Source organism: Tursiops truncatus, chromosome 7 (assembly GCF_011762595.2).
Source record: "Tursiops truncatus isolate mTurTru1 chromosome 7, mTurTru1.mat.Y, whole genome shotgun sequence".
NCBI lineage: Eukaryota > Metazoa > Chordata > Mammalia > Artiodactyla > Delphinidae > Tursiops > Tursiops truncatus.
Window position 1 is genome coordinate 32,816,409 of NC_047040.1, and position 17,189 is coordinate 32,833,597.

The 17,189-nt window shown below is 36.2% G+C and overlaps 1 protein-coding gene across 2 annotated transcripts in view; it reads right to left on the bottom strand.

Moving 5' to 3' along the window:
• The window catches only part of FAM117B (family with sequence similarity 117 member B), a 93,491-nt gene that overhangs the window by 19,226 nt on the left and 57,076 nt on the right, over nucleotides 1-17,189 (bottom strand). For both annotated transcript variants that reach the window (XM_019939097.2, XM_019939096.3), the window contains exons 3-4: nucleotides 14,889-14,981; nucleotides 13,649-13,762 (exon numbers count right to left, since the gene is read on the bottom strand). In XM_019939097.2, coding sequence (XP_019794656.1) covers nucleotides 13,649-13,762; nucleotides 14,889-14,981 — 207 coding nt within the window. The remainder of the gene's footprint in view (nucleotides 1-13,648; nucleotides 13,763-14,888; nucleotides 14,982-17,189) is intronic.

The window sequence follows — 17,189 nt, forward strand, 5'->3', positions numbered from 1 at the left end:
ACTCAAAATAAAATATGAAACGAGAATTGCGAGGTATCTGCCAAAGTTCATAGCAACAGTGTGCCAGAAGATCATCTTGTATTGTCCTGCTGTCTGGTAAAGAAATGTGATTAATTCATCCTTCATTTAGGGAGGTTTCTTTGGAAAACCTCCCTCTCAGAGAAAAGTGGAAGCAAGGAAACAAAGGTAGTAACAGGGCCTCTAATCAGTTACCACTAGTTTCATTCGATAACCTTGTTGTCTGACACAGAACTTAATGTTAAACCTGTATTTCTCCTTTTTTATTCCTGCACACCTTTGTAATTAAAAAAAAGAGAGAGAGAGAGAAAAGCACAACACAAAAATCCTGGGAAACCAAAGCAAGACATTTGTTAGAAAAAAAGTCAAAGGGAAATCAAAGGGAAAGCTTCAATCTGGAGTGCTGAGGCAGCACTTCTTCATTGCTTAGTTATGTTGGGCCCCGAGTCTCACCTTCCTCACGTGTAATATGAGAACACAGCACTCCACCTCAGAGAGTGGTTCTGAGAATGAAACGAGAGGACAGGGGTGCAGTGCCTGGCCCAGAACGGATGGATCCTCAGTGAACAACAGCTACAATTTTTATTTTGTGTTTTCCCTATTACGTATTTGTGTTTTCCCTATTTTATTCTTCTCTTTCCATAAATTTTTTCAAGTACCATTTATTTTCTTCTACATATGGAATCTTCTAACTTTCCCGCTTTTCAATCCTTCTTTTCCCCAGTCTTCTCCCCATACCCTCAAGCTTCTCATATTACTTATTTCCTTTTCACTTCCATCTCCCTTCTTTCTGTCCCATCTTCTAGTCTCAATATCCACTATCAAAGGAAGGAATATGACAAATCTTAAGTTTAGATATTCTATAGTGTTTTATAGAGAAAATTTATATAATTAAATTTTTTTCAAGTCCACATCTTTGAGTCATTCTCTACATGGTAGATCTTTGGGGCACTGATATACCATTTCCAAAATTGTTTGTTGAGGAAATCTTTGCCATGTCTTTGCCATGAAATCAAGGCCATATGTCTATTCTCTTGGTCTACTTCCTTTTCTCTGAAAACTTGTCCTGGTTAGACGCCTTCAGATTCCATGAATGGTAACAACTCTCCACCCAACTTGGCAGGTGGCTAAAGCACAACAGCATCACAGATCAAGTACTGGTTGGAAAATAAAACCTGAACTCAATGACACTCTATACTTAACAAAATTTAAATTTCACATCAGCTCGCGTCAGCTAAACTATAAATTCCAAGTAACAAAGAGTGGCCTATAAGAACAATGAGATTTTTAAAAGGTGAATGAGAGAATTATTTTGCAAATTTACAAACAGAAAATCATGGGAGTAAAACTTGATTAAAACTATTCATATAGGTCTTCAAAGGTTTAGCTCTCATATTTCTTTTGATTCCCTCTTTCTTCAAATAAAAACATAAATACTGCCTATATGGGAAAAGAATCTGAAAAAAAAAGAGTGGATATATGTATACGTATAACTGATTCACTTGTTGTACACCTGAAACTAACACAATAGTATAAATCAACTATACTCCAATAAAAATAAAAAAAAAAAAACCAAAGCACAAATACTATGTTCAGGGGAAAAAAAGCAACTAATTTCTCAGCATTTTCTGTTCAACCTATTGGAACAAAGTCTCATCTATCCCAAATATTTCACAAAAGTGGAGTTAAAGAACACTCTTCCTTTATCTCTGAAAGTTTATCTGACCAAAAGCCAATATATACAAATGCAACACACACACATTTATATTTCACACACACAAAAAGACTATTCTTCCAAAATGTCTAGAGTAAAAAGCTATACTTGGGTAGAGGAATCTCAGGTGATATATTTTTCTTTTAGATTATTTTTCTACAACCAACCTGAGAGGAGAAACTATGTCTTACTCATCTCCTTATTGCCACTGCCTAACAGAATCTAGAACAGACGTGATGCTTATTCGACAAGGCTGGTGTTACGAATTGAATATCTGTATCCCCCTAAAATTCACATATTGAAGCCCTGACGCCCAATGTGGCTATATTTGGAGATGGGGGCTGTAAGGAAGTAATTAAGGTTAAATGAGGTCGTAAGAATGGGGCCCTGATTCAACAGAATTGGTGTCCTTGTAAGAAAAGACACGGGAGAGCTCACTCACTTGTGCTCTTCTTCCTCTCCCCCTCCACACACATGCACCAAGGAAAGGCCATCTGAACACATGAGAGGGCAGCCATCTGCAGCCCAAGGGGACATCTCACACCAGACACTAACCCTGCTGACACCTTGATCTTGGACTTCCAGTCTCCAGAGCCATGAGTAAATTAATTTCTGTTGTTTAAGCCACTCGAGCTTATGGTATTTCACTATGGTAGCCCATGCTGACTGATACACTCACCCTTAGTTTTATTCTTCATTTTTAGTTTTCAACACTCTAAAGAGACTACTTAAACATAATCCTGAGATACAGTAGTTTGAGAGAACTTGAATATGGCCATAAAAACTTTACTCTGAGACACTATTTTTAAATGGCATTGTTTTCTTTATTGCAAAAGCAATAAGTATTCACTGAAGAAAAATAAATGGGATTGTTACTAATTTGATAAATATCCTTCTATCTAGCCCTTTTCTTCTGTGCATAGACACTTTTAACCAGAAATAGATTGTAACTTGTGCTTTGTAACTTATTTTTTTACTTCCTATTTCCCTAATTTTACTTCCCAATTCCCTAATTCCTATTTCTTTCTATGCTTTAAAACTCTTATTTACCAAATCATTTTTATAGCTGCATAGTATTTCATTGTATAAGTGTATGAAGAAGTCAGTGTCCTGTTATTGGCCAAATAGTTTCCAATTTTTCACTATTCAGAAAAAATACTGGCAATTCCCTGGTGGTCCAGTGGTTAGGACTCTGCACTTTCACTGCCGACGGCTTGGGTTCAATCCCAGGTCACAAGCCACGCGGCCCAGCCAAAAATAAAAAAAGAAAACAAAAAAAAAATGCTGCCATAAACATCCTCTTAGGTGAGTATTTGCACACATATGTAAATACTTCCTTAGGATACAATCCTGGAAGGACTAATGGCTCAAAATGCAAGAAAGATTTTCAGGATTTTGATTCATATTGCCAAACTGAACAGCAAAATATTTTTACTCCTTAGAATATCTGCACCTCCATGTTCATTACCACATTTATAATATTTACAATAACTATGACATGGAAACAACCTATGTGTCTGTTGATGAATGAATGGATAAAGAAAATGTGGAACACACATAAACGATGAAATATTATTCAGCCATGAAAGAAATCCTGCCATTTGCGACAACATGGATGGACCTTGAGAGCATTATGCTAAGTGAAATAAGTCAGACAGACAAATACTGTATACTGTATGTTCTCACTTATATGAGGAATCTAAAAAAAAAACACAAACTCAAAAAATAAACTAAAAAATTTTTTAAATAAAAATAAAAGTAAACCAAACTCATAGAAACAGAAGTAGATTGGTGGTTGCCAGGGGCAGATGGGTGGAGGAAATGGGTAAAGACAGTTAAGAATACAAACTTCCAATTACAAGATGAATATGTTCTGGGGATCTAATGTACAGCATGGTAGCTATAGTTAACAACACAGTATTATATACTTGGAAGTTGCTAAGAGAGTAGATCTTAAAAGTTCTCACCAGAAAAGAAAAAACAGGTAACTACATGAGGTGATGGGTGTCTTAACTAATCTTACTGTGGTAATAATTTCACAATATATACATATACCAAGTCATCACACTGTATATCTTAAATACACAATGTTATTGTGTCAATTATATTTCTATAAAGCTGGGGAAAAAGGAAAAGAATGATACACGATTTCTTCAAAATTGCTTTTTAAAAAAACTTTTGCCCTATGAACAACACTGTCAAAAGAATGAAATACTAATTCAGACTGGGAAAAAATATTTGTAACTCACATAGTCAACAAAGGACTTGTATTCAGAATATATAAAGATATCTCAAAACTCAGTAATAAGAAAACGAACAGCCTGATTTAAAAATGGGCAAAATATTTGAACGTACACTTTACCAAACATGATATACAGATGGCAAATAACCATATGAAAAGATGTTCACTAGGGTAATGCAAATTAATATCAAGATGTAATGTCACTACACACCTATTTGAATAGCTAAAATAAAAAATACTGACAATACCAAGCGCTGATGAGAAAGCAGAGCAAAGGAGATACTCAAACACTGCTGTTGGGAATGCACAATGGTACAATCATTCTGGAAAAGTTTTACAGTTTCTATTAAGTTCAAGATACAATTACTATATGAACAAGCAATCCCATTCCTGAGCATTTTCCCTAGAAAAATGAAAATTAATGTTTATGCAAAATTCTGCAAGGAAATGATTATAGCAATTTTCTTCATAATCTCCAAAAACTCCTCAGCAATAAAAGAGAATAAACTATTGATATACACAACTTGGATAAATCACAAAGGCACTACTGCTGAGTCAAAGAAGACAGTCTCGGGCTTCCCTGGTGGCGCAGTGGTTGGGAGTCCGCCTGCCGATGCAGGGGACGTGGGTTCGTGCCCCGGTCTGGGAAGATCCCACATGCCGCGGAGCGGCTGGGCCCGTGAACCGTGGCCGCTGAGCCTGCGCGTCCGGAGCCTGTGCTCCGCAACGGTAGAGGCCACAGCAGTGAGAGGCCCACGTACCAGAAAAAAAAAAATAGAAAACAGTCTCAAAAGATTACATACTGTACGAGTCCATTCACAGGACATTCTCAAAAAGATTTAACACTAGAGTGATGGAGAACAAATCAGTGATTACAAAGGTTAAGGAGTGGTGTGTGTGTATAAAGGGATAGCATGAGGAAATTTGGGGTGAGTGGTGGTGATGGAATTATTCTCACACAATATCCTGTGTCACAGTATCCTGACTGTGGTGGATGGTTACATGAATCTATACATGTATTAAAATTCATGTAGCTATATGACAACCCCCCAAAAAAAGTCAATTTTACTATATGATAATTGACAAACAAAAAGAAAAGTTACTAGCTAACAGAATCATTCTGAATCATGTTCTTTCTGTCTAATATTGTCTCCTTAGGTCTTTGCCTAGAGAGAGCTATATGCTGAAATGGATGAAAGGTGGGAAGAATATCTTTTAAAAAGCAGTCCACAAATGACTTAGGGACCCCTCAAAAGTTAGGTATGTCCCTTTTAGGTGAGGTCAACTGAGTATTGACCAGCCCTGTCAGCTGCCTTTCACACACCCTATTCTTCAATCCTTCCATCTTAGTGCTACAAAGCCAGTAACTTCCCTTGCTTCCCGAAAGCCTCATCAGCAATCCAGCACTGGTTTACCCTGTGACAGAACTGTGATAAGGACAGGACAGGAAGAGGAAGGCAAACAGCAAAGGCCACTACTCCGTTCCATTCTTGTAATAACTTGTATTCTCCACCCTCTGCCTTACTCTCATTCCAAGGTCTTCACTTTCCTACTTTTAACTTCAGTGAAATAATGCCTAAGAGAGTCACTGAAACTGGTTATTTCTCATCGGTCTTTTATATCACTAAGACCTATCACTAACACCTTGAAGGAAAAAAAAACTTTTAAAAACCTATTCTCACCCTCGTTTCCTTAGCAACAAAAGTAAAATCCCAAAGTATAATCTAACAAAAGGCTTAAAAAAAAAAAACCCTCTCCAATTAGATATGTACTTTCTGCAGGGATAAGAGTGGGAGAGTAAAGCTAAGAATATGTTTTGGTTCATGATGGGTCAAGGAAGGAAAGAAACCTTTCTTAAGGTAGTGGCAATAGAAAACAGTGAGGTGACAGGAAACTGATTTGGACTAAAGCACCTAGGGGTTAAAAGAAACCCACAGCTCACTAATCTGCAGTGGAGGGCACATTAGAACATTTCTGTCAGGCAGTCATCCTTCCTGTGCCTGGACTCTTCCTGTGTCAGGAAACAATGAGGAGACAGGGAACTGGTACAGACTAAGAAAGATCTCAGGAGTTATTAGTATATATACTAGAAATAGAACTTTTACTTTATTTTTTATACTGAGCGAAAGGTACTAAATTCTAAACTTAATTTCCTCTCCTAAATGTCACAAAACAACATAAATAATGGCTTGCTCTGGATGCCATTTTCAGGCTGCACTTGGTTTACAACTGTTAAAGTTATAGAAATGAGGAAGGAGAAGACTAGAAGGGGAAGAGGACCTGTCAAGGTTTCCGCAAAATGTTGACCATCCTGGATTTTAGAATCATAAAGATCTGTTAGTAAGCTTGCTGAGAACAGAAAGCTTAAGTTTCCTGGGTGTCATGTTGAGAAATGCACATAAGAGGAACCCACCAGTATAGTAACTAACTGTACATCTTGTTACTGCCTTTCCAGGCAGCTACAGAAGTCATAACCTACTCAATTGGTAAGAAGTTTTTCTCAAATGTAATCTAAATAGCAGCAAGTATTTATCAACAGTTTAATCTATTTAAGGCAAAAGAAAGGAAGGAAGGAAAAGAAAGAAAGAAAGAAAATGGCCACTTCCCTAAGGTCAACACACCATTTTAGATAAATGAAGCAAAGGTTCAACTGTAATTCATTTAACTAGCAAATAGCTATATGATTAGAAGAAAAAAAATCTACCCAAGCTGCCAGGGAAAGATTTTCTTCATTAAGCATACTGTTATTGTTCCAGAAATAAAAGATAATAATAGGCCTTTGATTTTACTCCTTACATAAACTATATTCTAAAATATCTAAAAATAACAAAAATGACTATACTTTAACTTTTATGCTTCATTTCAAGGGCTCTTAAGGAATTTTATGTGTGTGTATATGATTTATTTTTCCCATATCCACACAGCTTTCGGTAATAAAATCTACATTTCTAAATATAAATCAGTGTATGCAAATATAAGTGGGCTATCATATTAACTGAGAGGTCATCCTTAGATAGCTCTGAAAGGTTAAAAATCTTTCAATGTACTAAGGCAAAATCTACCTCTCCTAAGATCTATCCTCTGGAAACAACAAGGATCTCCTATTTTCTCAATTTTTGATTCTTTCTCCTCAAATCAGAATGTTTTCCACTCAATTAAGATTTCAATTAGGTGAATCACTGTTTTAACGTTTTTTTTCTATTTACATTCTCCATATATCTATATACATTACAGCTTAAAGATCAAATTCTGCATGAAAGCTGAGAAGTAACCAACAAAGAAAGAACCCCAAGAGAAGGGTTGGCTAATCCTGAATCTTCATTCGAGGTCAATCTACATTATAAGTTAAGTATCTGTTTCAAAGTGTGGGGATAAGACTGTGGTATGACACAGAGAGTCAGGAAAGATGGGAAGAACACCTACTGAAGCAGTAGCTGAGCAGGAAAAAGAAATATACAGTTAAATTTTCAAAGGAAGAAAAATGTGCCTTGATAGGCAAGTAGGATGGAAAAAGGTCTGTTCAGCAATTCAACAGAGATCTATGAGAGAAACATCAGCCAGAAACCCTAATATAACAACAGGGAGGTCAAAACTGATGTTTAGAATGGTTTTAAAAAAATTAGAAAGCACTGGAAAAAAAGCTTTCCAATCTTAAGGGCTTTTGTAGAGGGCCTCCATGTGGCCTTGATTCCTCCTGTCCTGTCAGCATTACTTTATTTCTGTCCTCCAGCAATCACTGTCCTTTCATCTGATATCCCCCTCTTAGCTCTTCTAAGCTACAAACTATACGCTATAATAAAGGTCACAGCTGAAGCACCTACTCTTGATTACTAAGTAGCAAAATCTTAAAACTTTCAAGAACAGCAATCATGTCCTGGACTGGCATACAAAGATTATACTGCAGAGCAGCAATTTTCTCTTGAAAGTGCAACGCCCCTCTCACTTCTCAGATGAAAATAGGTTTTTATCCCTTTCTACCTCACTATCCCTTTGCTCTCAAACCCTCCTAAGCTACTACAAAACTACAGCGTCCCAGTCCAGATAAAGAAATAAAAAAATCCTATGGGAGGGCTTTCTTGCTTGAGGCTATAACAACCAGAAACACCTGCATGATTTTTAAATTCTCACTCCTAAATTAGTTTAAGCAACTGTGAAGATGCTGCATCTCCCACTCCTCTGTTACTAATATCTGACTCTAATCATCAATCAAACAATCCTGAAATGTATTAGTTACATCTTCTAATGAGAATATTTCTTGAAATACTCCTTAAAAATATGATACCGTAAGTATCCGAGGGCTCTGTCAATTCTGGAAACCACTGACATGTGAAAAGATTCTCTCTCCTAAAAAACTTGGCAGCATTTATTCTTCATAACAAATAGTTCCCCACCCCCCAAATTTCCAGGGAAAGAACCACTCAAAAAGGTATGTGAGAATTCTTTTCTAACTGCAAAAATCCATTGTAAGCCCAAGAAAAAGATCTTTTGTTAACCAGTGGTTATAGACTATGAGCTATCAGCAGAGCAATACTGTCCTTGATCATTAAGGGATACTAAAGGAATTTCCCAATAATCTTCTCCAAACAAAAAAACCCCTCCAAACCAAAAATCTGTAATAACTTGGAAAGGCTCTGAAGAGAAAAGTTAAAGAGCCCCCCCAAATATTCAAACTTCTTAACCAAATAATGGAAAATGTACCCCTAGGAAAGTATAAATATATAAAAAGTTTTAAGCACACAGGAACTGGACCCAACTAAATAGCCAAAATTAGGGAAATGCTCTACAGAATCTGAAACATTAAAAATGTTCCTGAAGCATCTGTAATAACAAACATTTTTCCACATTAAGTAAAATTTTTTAAATATATAAAGTCTAACATATGGTAGGATCTCAACAAGGAATGAGAAAGGAAAAAGAAAAAATGTAAGGAATAGCTGTCTTTAAAGAGTGAGACTCTGGATGACATTTTTCCTATTTGATTTAAAAAAAATAACACCTTGATTGAGACAATCTTTTTATTTGACTTTTTTAGTTTCTAAAATTTTTGTAATAAGCATGTAAATATTTTTATGATAATAAAAGCTTTAGAAAATAACTTCCAATATGAAATTGGCAGAGAAGCCTAGTGAAAAATCCAACTGGAAGCGACCTAAGATCTACTGAGCAGTTATTATGGGTCAAGAATTGTATTAACTGTTTTATAACATTCTATCGCATTTAAACCTCAGTATAACACAATAACAAGTAATACTATAACGCAGAGAGAACCCGAGGAACTTCATACAGCCAACAAGAAGCAGGACCCAGATTTAAACTAAACAGTCTGATCTCAGGGCACCTGTGCTCATCCTCTAGCTACATGATCTCCCAGGTTACTTTTGGGTTCTGTGTTAGCATCTAATCTATTATTTCCAGACAATTATATTTGTACTTTATCTACTTATTTTTTATGTTGGTTGGTAGATTTTTTTTGCAGCAGCTTATTGAAAAATAATTCACAATACCATACAACTTACTCGTTTAAAGTGTACAACTTTTGCTTCTGAATGGTTATTGAACAGAGTTGTACAACCATTACCACAATTGATCTTAGAATCACACCAAAAATAAGTCCCTCACCCATTACCAGTCACTCTCTATTTCCCCCCAACTTTCCCAGCTCTAGGCAACCACCAATCTACAACCTGTCTCTATGGGTTTGCTTATTCTGGACATTTCATGTAAGTGAAATCATATAATATGTGTTCTTTTGTGCCTGGCTTCTTTCACTTAGCATAATGCTTTCAAAGTTCACCCATATGGTAGCATGTACCAGTACTCCATTTCTTTTTATGACTGAATAATATTCCATTGTATGGATATACTGCATTTTATTTTATTTTTTTATTTATTTTTTTTTGCGGCACGCGGGCCTCTCACTGTTGTGGCCTCTCCCGTTGCGGAGCACAGGCTCCAGACGCGCAGGCTCAGCGGCCATGGCTTACGGGCCCAGCCGCTCCGCCGCATGTGGGATCTTCCCGGACTGGGGCACGAACCCGTGTCCCCTGCAACGGCAGGCGGACTCTCAACCACTGCGCCACCAGGGAAGCCCTACTGCATTTTATTTATCCATTCATTGGTTGATGGACATTTGGGTTGTTTCCAAATTTTGGCTACTGTGAGCCACACTGCTATGAACATTTGTGTCCAAGTTTTTATGTAAACGTATGTTTTCAATTCTCTTGGGTACATACCTTGGAGAGCAAGTGCTGGGCTATAAAGGAACTCTATGTTTATTTAGCCTTTTGAGGAACTGCCAGGATGTTTTCCAAAATGGCTGCACCGTTTTACATTCCTATCAGCAATAAGGGTTCCAATTTCTCCAAATCCTTACTAACACTTGTTATCTGTCTTTTTAGTTTTAGCTATCCTAGTGGGTATGAAATAGTATCTCACTGGAATGTGTATGCATTTCCTTATTGACAAATAATGCTAAGTATCTTTTTCACATACTTACTGGCTATCTGTATATCTTCCTTGGAGAACTCTCTGTTTAGATCCTTTGCCCATTTTCAAATTGGGTTGTTTGTCTTTTCATTATTGAGTTGCAAGAGTTCTTTATATATTTTAGATACAAGTGCTTTATCAGATATATGATTTATATATATTTTTGCCTATTTTGTGGAATGTCTTTTCACTTTTTTGATGGTGTCCTTTGAAACACAAAAGTTTTCAATTTTGATAAAGTGCAATTTATGTACTTTTTCTATTATTGCTCGTGCTTTTGGTGTCATATCTAACAAACCATTGCCTAATCCTATGTCACATTTATGCCTATGTTTTCATCTAAGAGCTTTTAGTTTTAGCTCTTATATTTAGGCCTTTGACCATTTTGAGTTACTTTTGTACATGATGTGAGGAAGGTAGATATATTTTTTAAATCATGTTTTAAAGGCTAGAATTGGCCTTATCTTTTACTCCTATGTCTCCATCATTCCCATCTCATCAACCATCAGCTAACAAAGTTTAAAAACTCAGACTCTGAAGTCAAAATGCCTAGATTAGAATCCCAGTTCTGTCTCATATGACCTTGAACAAGATACTTGATCTCTCTGGGGCTTAATTCCTTGCCTGTAAATTGGGGATAATAACAATCTCCACCTCAAAGATGAGGATTAAATGCTAATAATATACACAAAAGTAGAGTAGACTGCTTCCCATATTGTAAGCACTTAATAGACTTCAATTATTAATTATTAGTTTCTAAATATCACTCAGGTTTGTCCACTCTCTCCAGCTCCACAATTTCTCCCTTACTTTAGTTCACCATCATTTCTTACGTGGATTATAAATCTATTCTCAAATGGTCTCCTGCCTCTAATCTTGTCCTCTTGCAAATTCATTCTCTACTCTGAACCCATAATGGTCATGACAAAATGTGTATCTGATCACCTATCAACCCTCTGAATTGTAGAAAATAGTTCTCTGGTGCCTCAAGGACAAAGTCCAAATTTCTTAACAACTGAGACATGAAGACTTTCAGATCTGGCTACTATTTACCTCTCTAGCCTAATCTCTTACTACCACCCCTACCTGAAGCCATGATTTCTTATACGTCCAGAAAATTGGCTAAATTCTACTTATCCTTCAGGGACCACTTAGACACCATTTTCTCTAGAAGTCTTTCTAGATGGCTCATGGCCAGTCCAAGGATATATCCCTTCTATAGCACTCTGAACACTCCCTGATCAACACACTCAATACACTGTGTAAAAATTAACTGTTTACTTACATCTATTTGAGATTTGGTGGGGAGAAAGCCCCAATATTTCATTTATCACTGCATCCCCTTATGAGTACGACAGTACGAGTTATATGGCAACACTTAATAAATGTTACGTGGATGGAGGAATAGCCTCAAAGCATACGTATCTCAAATTGGTACTTTCTCCACGAGAGACAGAACCCACTAAACAAAGCCACACCCATGACTTACTGAATGATATTTTCATGTTCACAGTCTCAAAGTTTCAATTAAATATGAATACTACTACCATAGCTATCATGATGCACACGTGCCTGATCTCTGATTGGCTATTAACACTAAAGCAAGTCAAGTAGTCAAAATGTTTGTTGTGTCAAGTGTACAAAAGTCAAGCTACATGAATTTATTTTTCAAGTTACTATATTTTCTAGTCCTCACCTTCTCCACAGAGACATTTTAGAATTAGACAAAAATGAAGTTCATGCAAACTTCAATAATCTTTATGAAGCAAATTCAACTTGCAAGGGAAAAAATGAAGAAAATTTTGGATAATTTTATTGCTTTAATTGCTAATTTTAATGCAACTTTAAAAAAAATCACTTCAGAAAGTTATAAACTGCTAAAACCCATCACTTAATTCAATAAAACTCAATCTTAACCTCTATTCTACTTGGAGTAAAAATATGGATTGGAAATAAGAATTGGACTTATCTCTTAGAAACACATCTAAATTATTTATGGATGAATTAAAGAGAAAGTGGAAGGTTGGCAAATTCACCTGTAAAACCATGTGGGTCTGTAGCCTTTGAGAGTGAGCGGAATAATTAGTATTCCAATTTTGACAATTATTAATCTATTCAAACTTTTCATTTCTTGTTTTGTCAATTTTGCATTTTCTATTTCTCCAAATATAAATGCAGTTTGTTTAGGTTTTTAAATGCATTAATGTATATTCGTATGTTATAACTAAAAATGCCTTATATATGGAAAAAAGCTATTGGAAACTACAATCAAACTATAAATTTGTGGAATCAAATTTGACCCATGGGGCTTCCCTGGTGGCACAGTGGTTGACAGTCCGCCTGCTGATGCAGGGGACACAGGTTCATGCCCCAGTCTGGGAAGATCCCACATGCCGCGGAGCGGCTGGGCCCGTGAGCCATGGCCGCTGAGCCTGTGCGTCCGGAGCCTGTGCTCCGCAACGGGAGAGGCCACAACAGTGAGAGGCCTGTGTACCGAAAAAAAAAAAAAAATTGACCCATGCATCAATATTTTAAGACACAATTAATTTGAAAAAAATATGTACCTCTACCCATACCTTCTCTTGAAAACAATCCACATACACTTGACAATCATCAGAAGCTATCAACCTGTAAGTGGAGCTGGCAAACTATTTCTTGCTCTCTCCTTGCTAAGGGACCTCATCTAATTTCAATTCAGTTTAAGAGAAATGCTCTGTGAGTGAGCCATCAGGAGCAGTTCATAGAGTTCAATTAAAGAATCAAAGCAGTTAAAGATTTTCCCTACTAAAAGACTTTATGCTCCAGGTATCATTATTATCCTCTCTCTTCACATGAGGAAACTGAGACTTAGAACAGGTTACTTATCCAGGGTCTGGTTCCACAGCCAATGATTATGTCTATTATTCTGCCTCCAATATACTAAACTGATAAAGACGAAAATATAGTAAACTAAAATACGTAACTAGCTATAATTATTAGAAGTCATATCACAGATCACTAAAGGAAAATAGCATTTTGTCAACTTAATATTCTGGTTTTTTTTTAAATGAAGGCTGTGATTCAGTATTTAATCACTGTTTCAAATATAGTTTTAGACATTTTTATCCTGAACAGTTACCTATGAAATAACATATCACCAGGAAAACAACAAATCCCTTGTCTGGATTTTATGGTATCTGTGCTCCTACCTGACACTGGTTAATAGCTGCATGGTTGCCATGGAATGGAGACTGTCTTTCTTTATCTCGATGATGCCGACTGCTGTGTTTACTTCTCTGCAACTGCTGGCGTAATTTTGCAATCTGAAAAAGGGAAAAATAACAAGTATGTCAGAGTGTTTTCCACATTACATAAAACATACCCATGCTTAATAAGAACCAGTAAAATTCAGCCTTAATAAATCTCTTGAGTTTTTAAACCATCCCACAAAAATCTGATTTATTGTAAAAAATTTATATATATATATCTATATACACATATAGATATACACACACACATTTGTATATGCATAAATGTATATCTTTCTTTCAAAGAAAAAATTATGTTCCAACACTATTCTGAGCCTTTAAGCTTCCCAAGTACTAAACAAATGAAATTTTTAGCATTTAGAATAAATTATATTATACATTATAGCTTTCACAAAGAATTCAAAAATAAGGATAAGTATTCTCTCATTTTACTTACGAGTCACATTTTATTTATAATTAGATTTCTTTAACAAACACCTAACCTTCAACAGCTCCAAAAAGTAAACAGTATTATTTAAAAACCAACTCAAGCTCCCCAGGCTCTGGGAGGTTCCTGGAGATGTGCTGTCCACTGAGCATAATCAAATTATGAATAAACATAATAAACATCAGCTCTGTTAAAAAAAATCAACTCAAGCCATGAAATGCATTCAGATACAATCTGTAAATAACAAATACAATTTCTATCAATATCCTATATTATTCTTTGACTGAATTTTTCTGTTTTATTGCTACATTATGTATAAAATGCAAATGTCCTAATTATAGGCACAAAAAATGTTAATCATAGCACAGGGCCATAATCAACTTGGTTACACTGGGTTACTGAAATTCAGAAATACTACCACTGTATATAGAAATAGTAAGTGTGAATTTGTTGTATCACTGCAATCTTATACATTTGACATTTATATTAACAGCTATGGACTCTCATTAAAAATAAAGAAAAACATATAATCAAGCAACTTATGCATACATTTCCCCATTCAAATCTTTATTCAACATAATAACTGTTTTTCTGTTATTTCTCAAGTAAACAAAACCACCAACAAAAAACCAAAAAAAAAAAAAATTAAAAAACAATGGAAACTGACAAATCTTTGCTGCTCACAACTTCAAGGAACTAGTCAACGAAGGGATCAAATTTCCACACCCACTTCCTTGGAACCATTTCTCTGACCTCCTTAAGTTGATCTGTGCTGCCCCACGACGCTGAACGCTTGTGGGACCCTTTCTTCTTTTCAGAGTACTCTTCAGCCCATGCACTCTCTGTCTATAATGGGAAAAAGAAGGAAGAGGTTTTAATAAAATAATTAATCATTTAACAATAATGAATGCGACATTTGCGACAACACAGACGGACCTTGAGGGTATTGTGCTAAATGAAGTCAGACAGAGAAAGACAAATACCATATGATCTCACATGTGGAATCTAAAAAAACAAACAAACAAACAAACTCATAGAAAAAGAAATCAGATTTGTGGTTACCAGAGCTGGGGGTCAGCAGAGGGGGAATAGGATGAAGGTGGTCAAAAGGTACAAACTTCCACTGAAAGATAAATAAGTACTGGGGATGTAATGTACAGCCCAATGGCTATAGTTAACACTTGCTGTATCGTACATCTGAAAGTAGCTAAGAGAGTAGATCCTAAAAGTTCTCATCACAAGAAAAAAAAAAGTTTTTTGGTAACTCTATGAGGTGATGGATGTTAACTAAGCTTATTGTGGTGATCATTTTGCAATATATGTATGTCAAGTCATTATGCTGCATACCTTAAACTTATATAGTGCTATATATCAGTTATATCTCAATAAACCTGAGAACATTTTCCCTTTCTAAAAAAAAAGGTATACCATATTTTTCTATTACAAAATACATTCCTATTACAGAAAAATTAGGTATTAGAAAATATTTTAAATAACACAAATTACCCATAATTTTTAGTATCAGTTACTTAATTGCAATATTTTAGCCTATTTCTTTCAATTCTCTAATAAAAATTATTATTATTTTTTTTTATTTTTTTATTTTATTTTATTTTATTTTTATTTTTATTTTTTGCCGTACGCAGGCCTCTCACTGCTGTGGCCTCTCCCGTTGTGGCGCACAGGCTCCGGACGCGCAGGCTCAGCGGCCATGGCTCACGGGCCCAGCCGCTCCGCGGCATGTGGGATCTTCCCGGACCGGGGCACAAACCCGTGTCCCCTGCATCGGCAGGCAGACTCTCAACCACTGCGCCACCAGGGAAGCCCAAAAAATTAGTTATTATTATATAATTATAAGCATAGCATTTTTTGAACAAATGCATACTAATAAGAGCTAACATTCCTGTGATCTTACTATGTGCTAGGCACTGTGCTTTATGAAAGTACAGTGAAAGGTCTTCACTGTATTATCTGATTTAACACATACAAAAAGTTCTACAAGTTCTGCAGATAAGGAAGTTGTGACAATGAGAGGTTAGATAAGTTGCCTAAGGTCTCACAGCTGGGAAGTGGCAAAGCCAAAGATATAAACCTAAGACTCCAGAGTTTCTAATCTTAACCTCTAAATTTCGTCTTTTCTTGCTTTAAATATCTGCAGAGTACAGCCTCAAAAATGTTAAATTCTTAGTGGTTACACAAAATCCAGCACTTAAAAACACTGTATCAGAAAAAAAAATATTATTCTTGGCATATGAAAATATGCTCAACCTCACCCCATAATAAGAGAAATGCAAGTTAAAACTTCACTGAGACTGGGCAATTTGATCACATACACCCTCCTCCATTGTTGGTGGAATGTAAAATTAGTACAGCCTTTATGGAAGGTGATTTCGTAACTGCTGTCAAAGTTACAAATGCACATACTGTTTGACACAACCACCCATATTTTGGTAATTTATACTGCAGATGTACAAATTTACACCTTTATGTACAAAATGACACATATTATTCCCTATAGCACTGTTTTTATACAAGATTAGAAAAATGTAAATAGAGGATTGGCCAAATAAATTATCGCTTATCTTTACAACAGAATAATACACAGCTATAAAAATGGATAAGGAAATCTACACTGTACTAATACAAAATAATCTCCATGAGATACTGTTAAATGAAAAACTAAAGGCTCGGACTTCCCTGGTGGCACAGTGGTTAAGAATCCGCCTGCCAATGCAGGGGACACAGGTTTGAGCCCTGGTCTGGAAAGATCCCACATGCTGCGGAGCAACTAAGCCCCTGTGCCACAACTACTGAGCCTGTGCTCTAGAGACCACGAGCCACAACTACTGAGTCCGCGTGCCACAACTACTGAAGTCCACACACCTAGAGCCCGTGCTCTGCAACAGGAGACGCCACCGCAATGAGAAGACTGTGCACCCCAACCAAGAGTAGCCCCTGCTAGCCGCAACTAGAGAACGCCTGCGCACAGCAACGAAGACCCAACACAGCCAAAAATACGTGTAAATGTAAATAAATAAAATTTTTAAATACTAT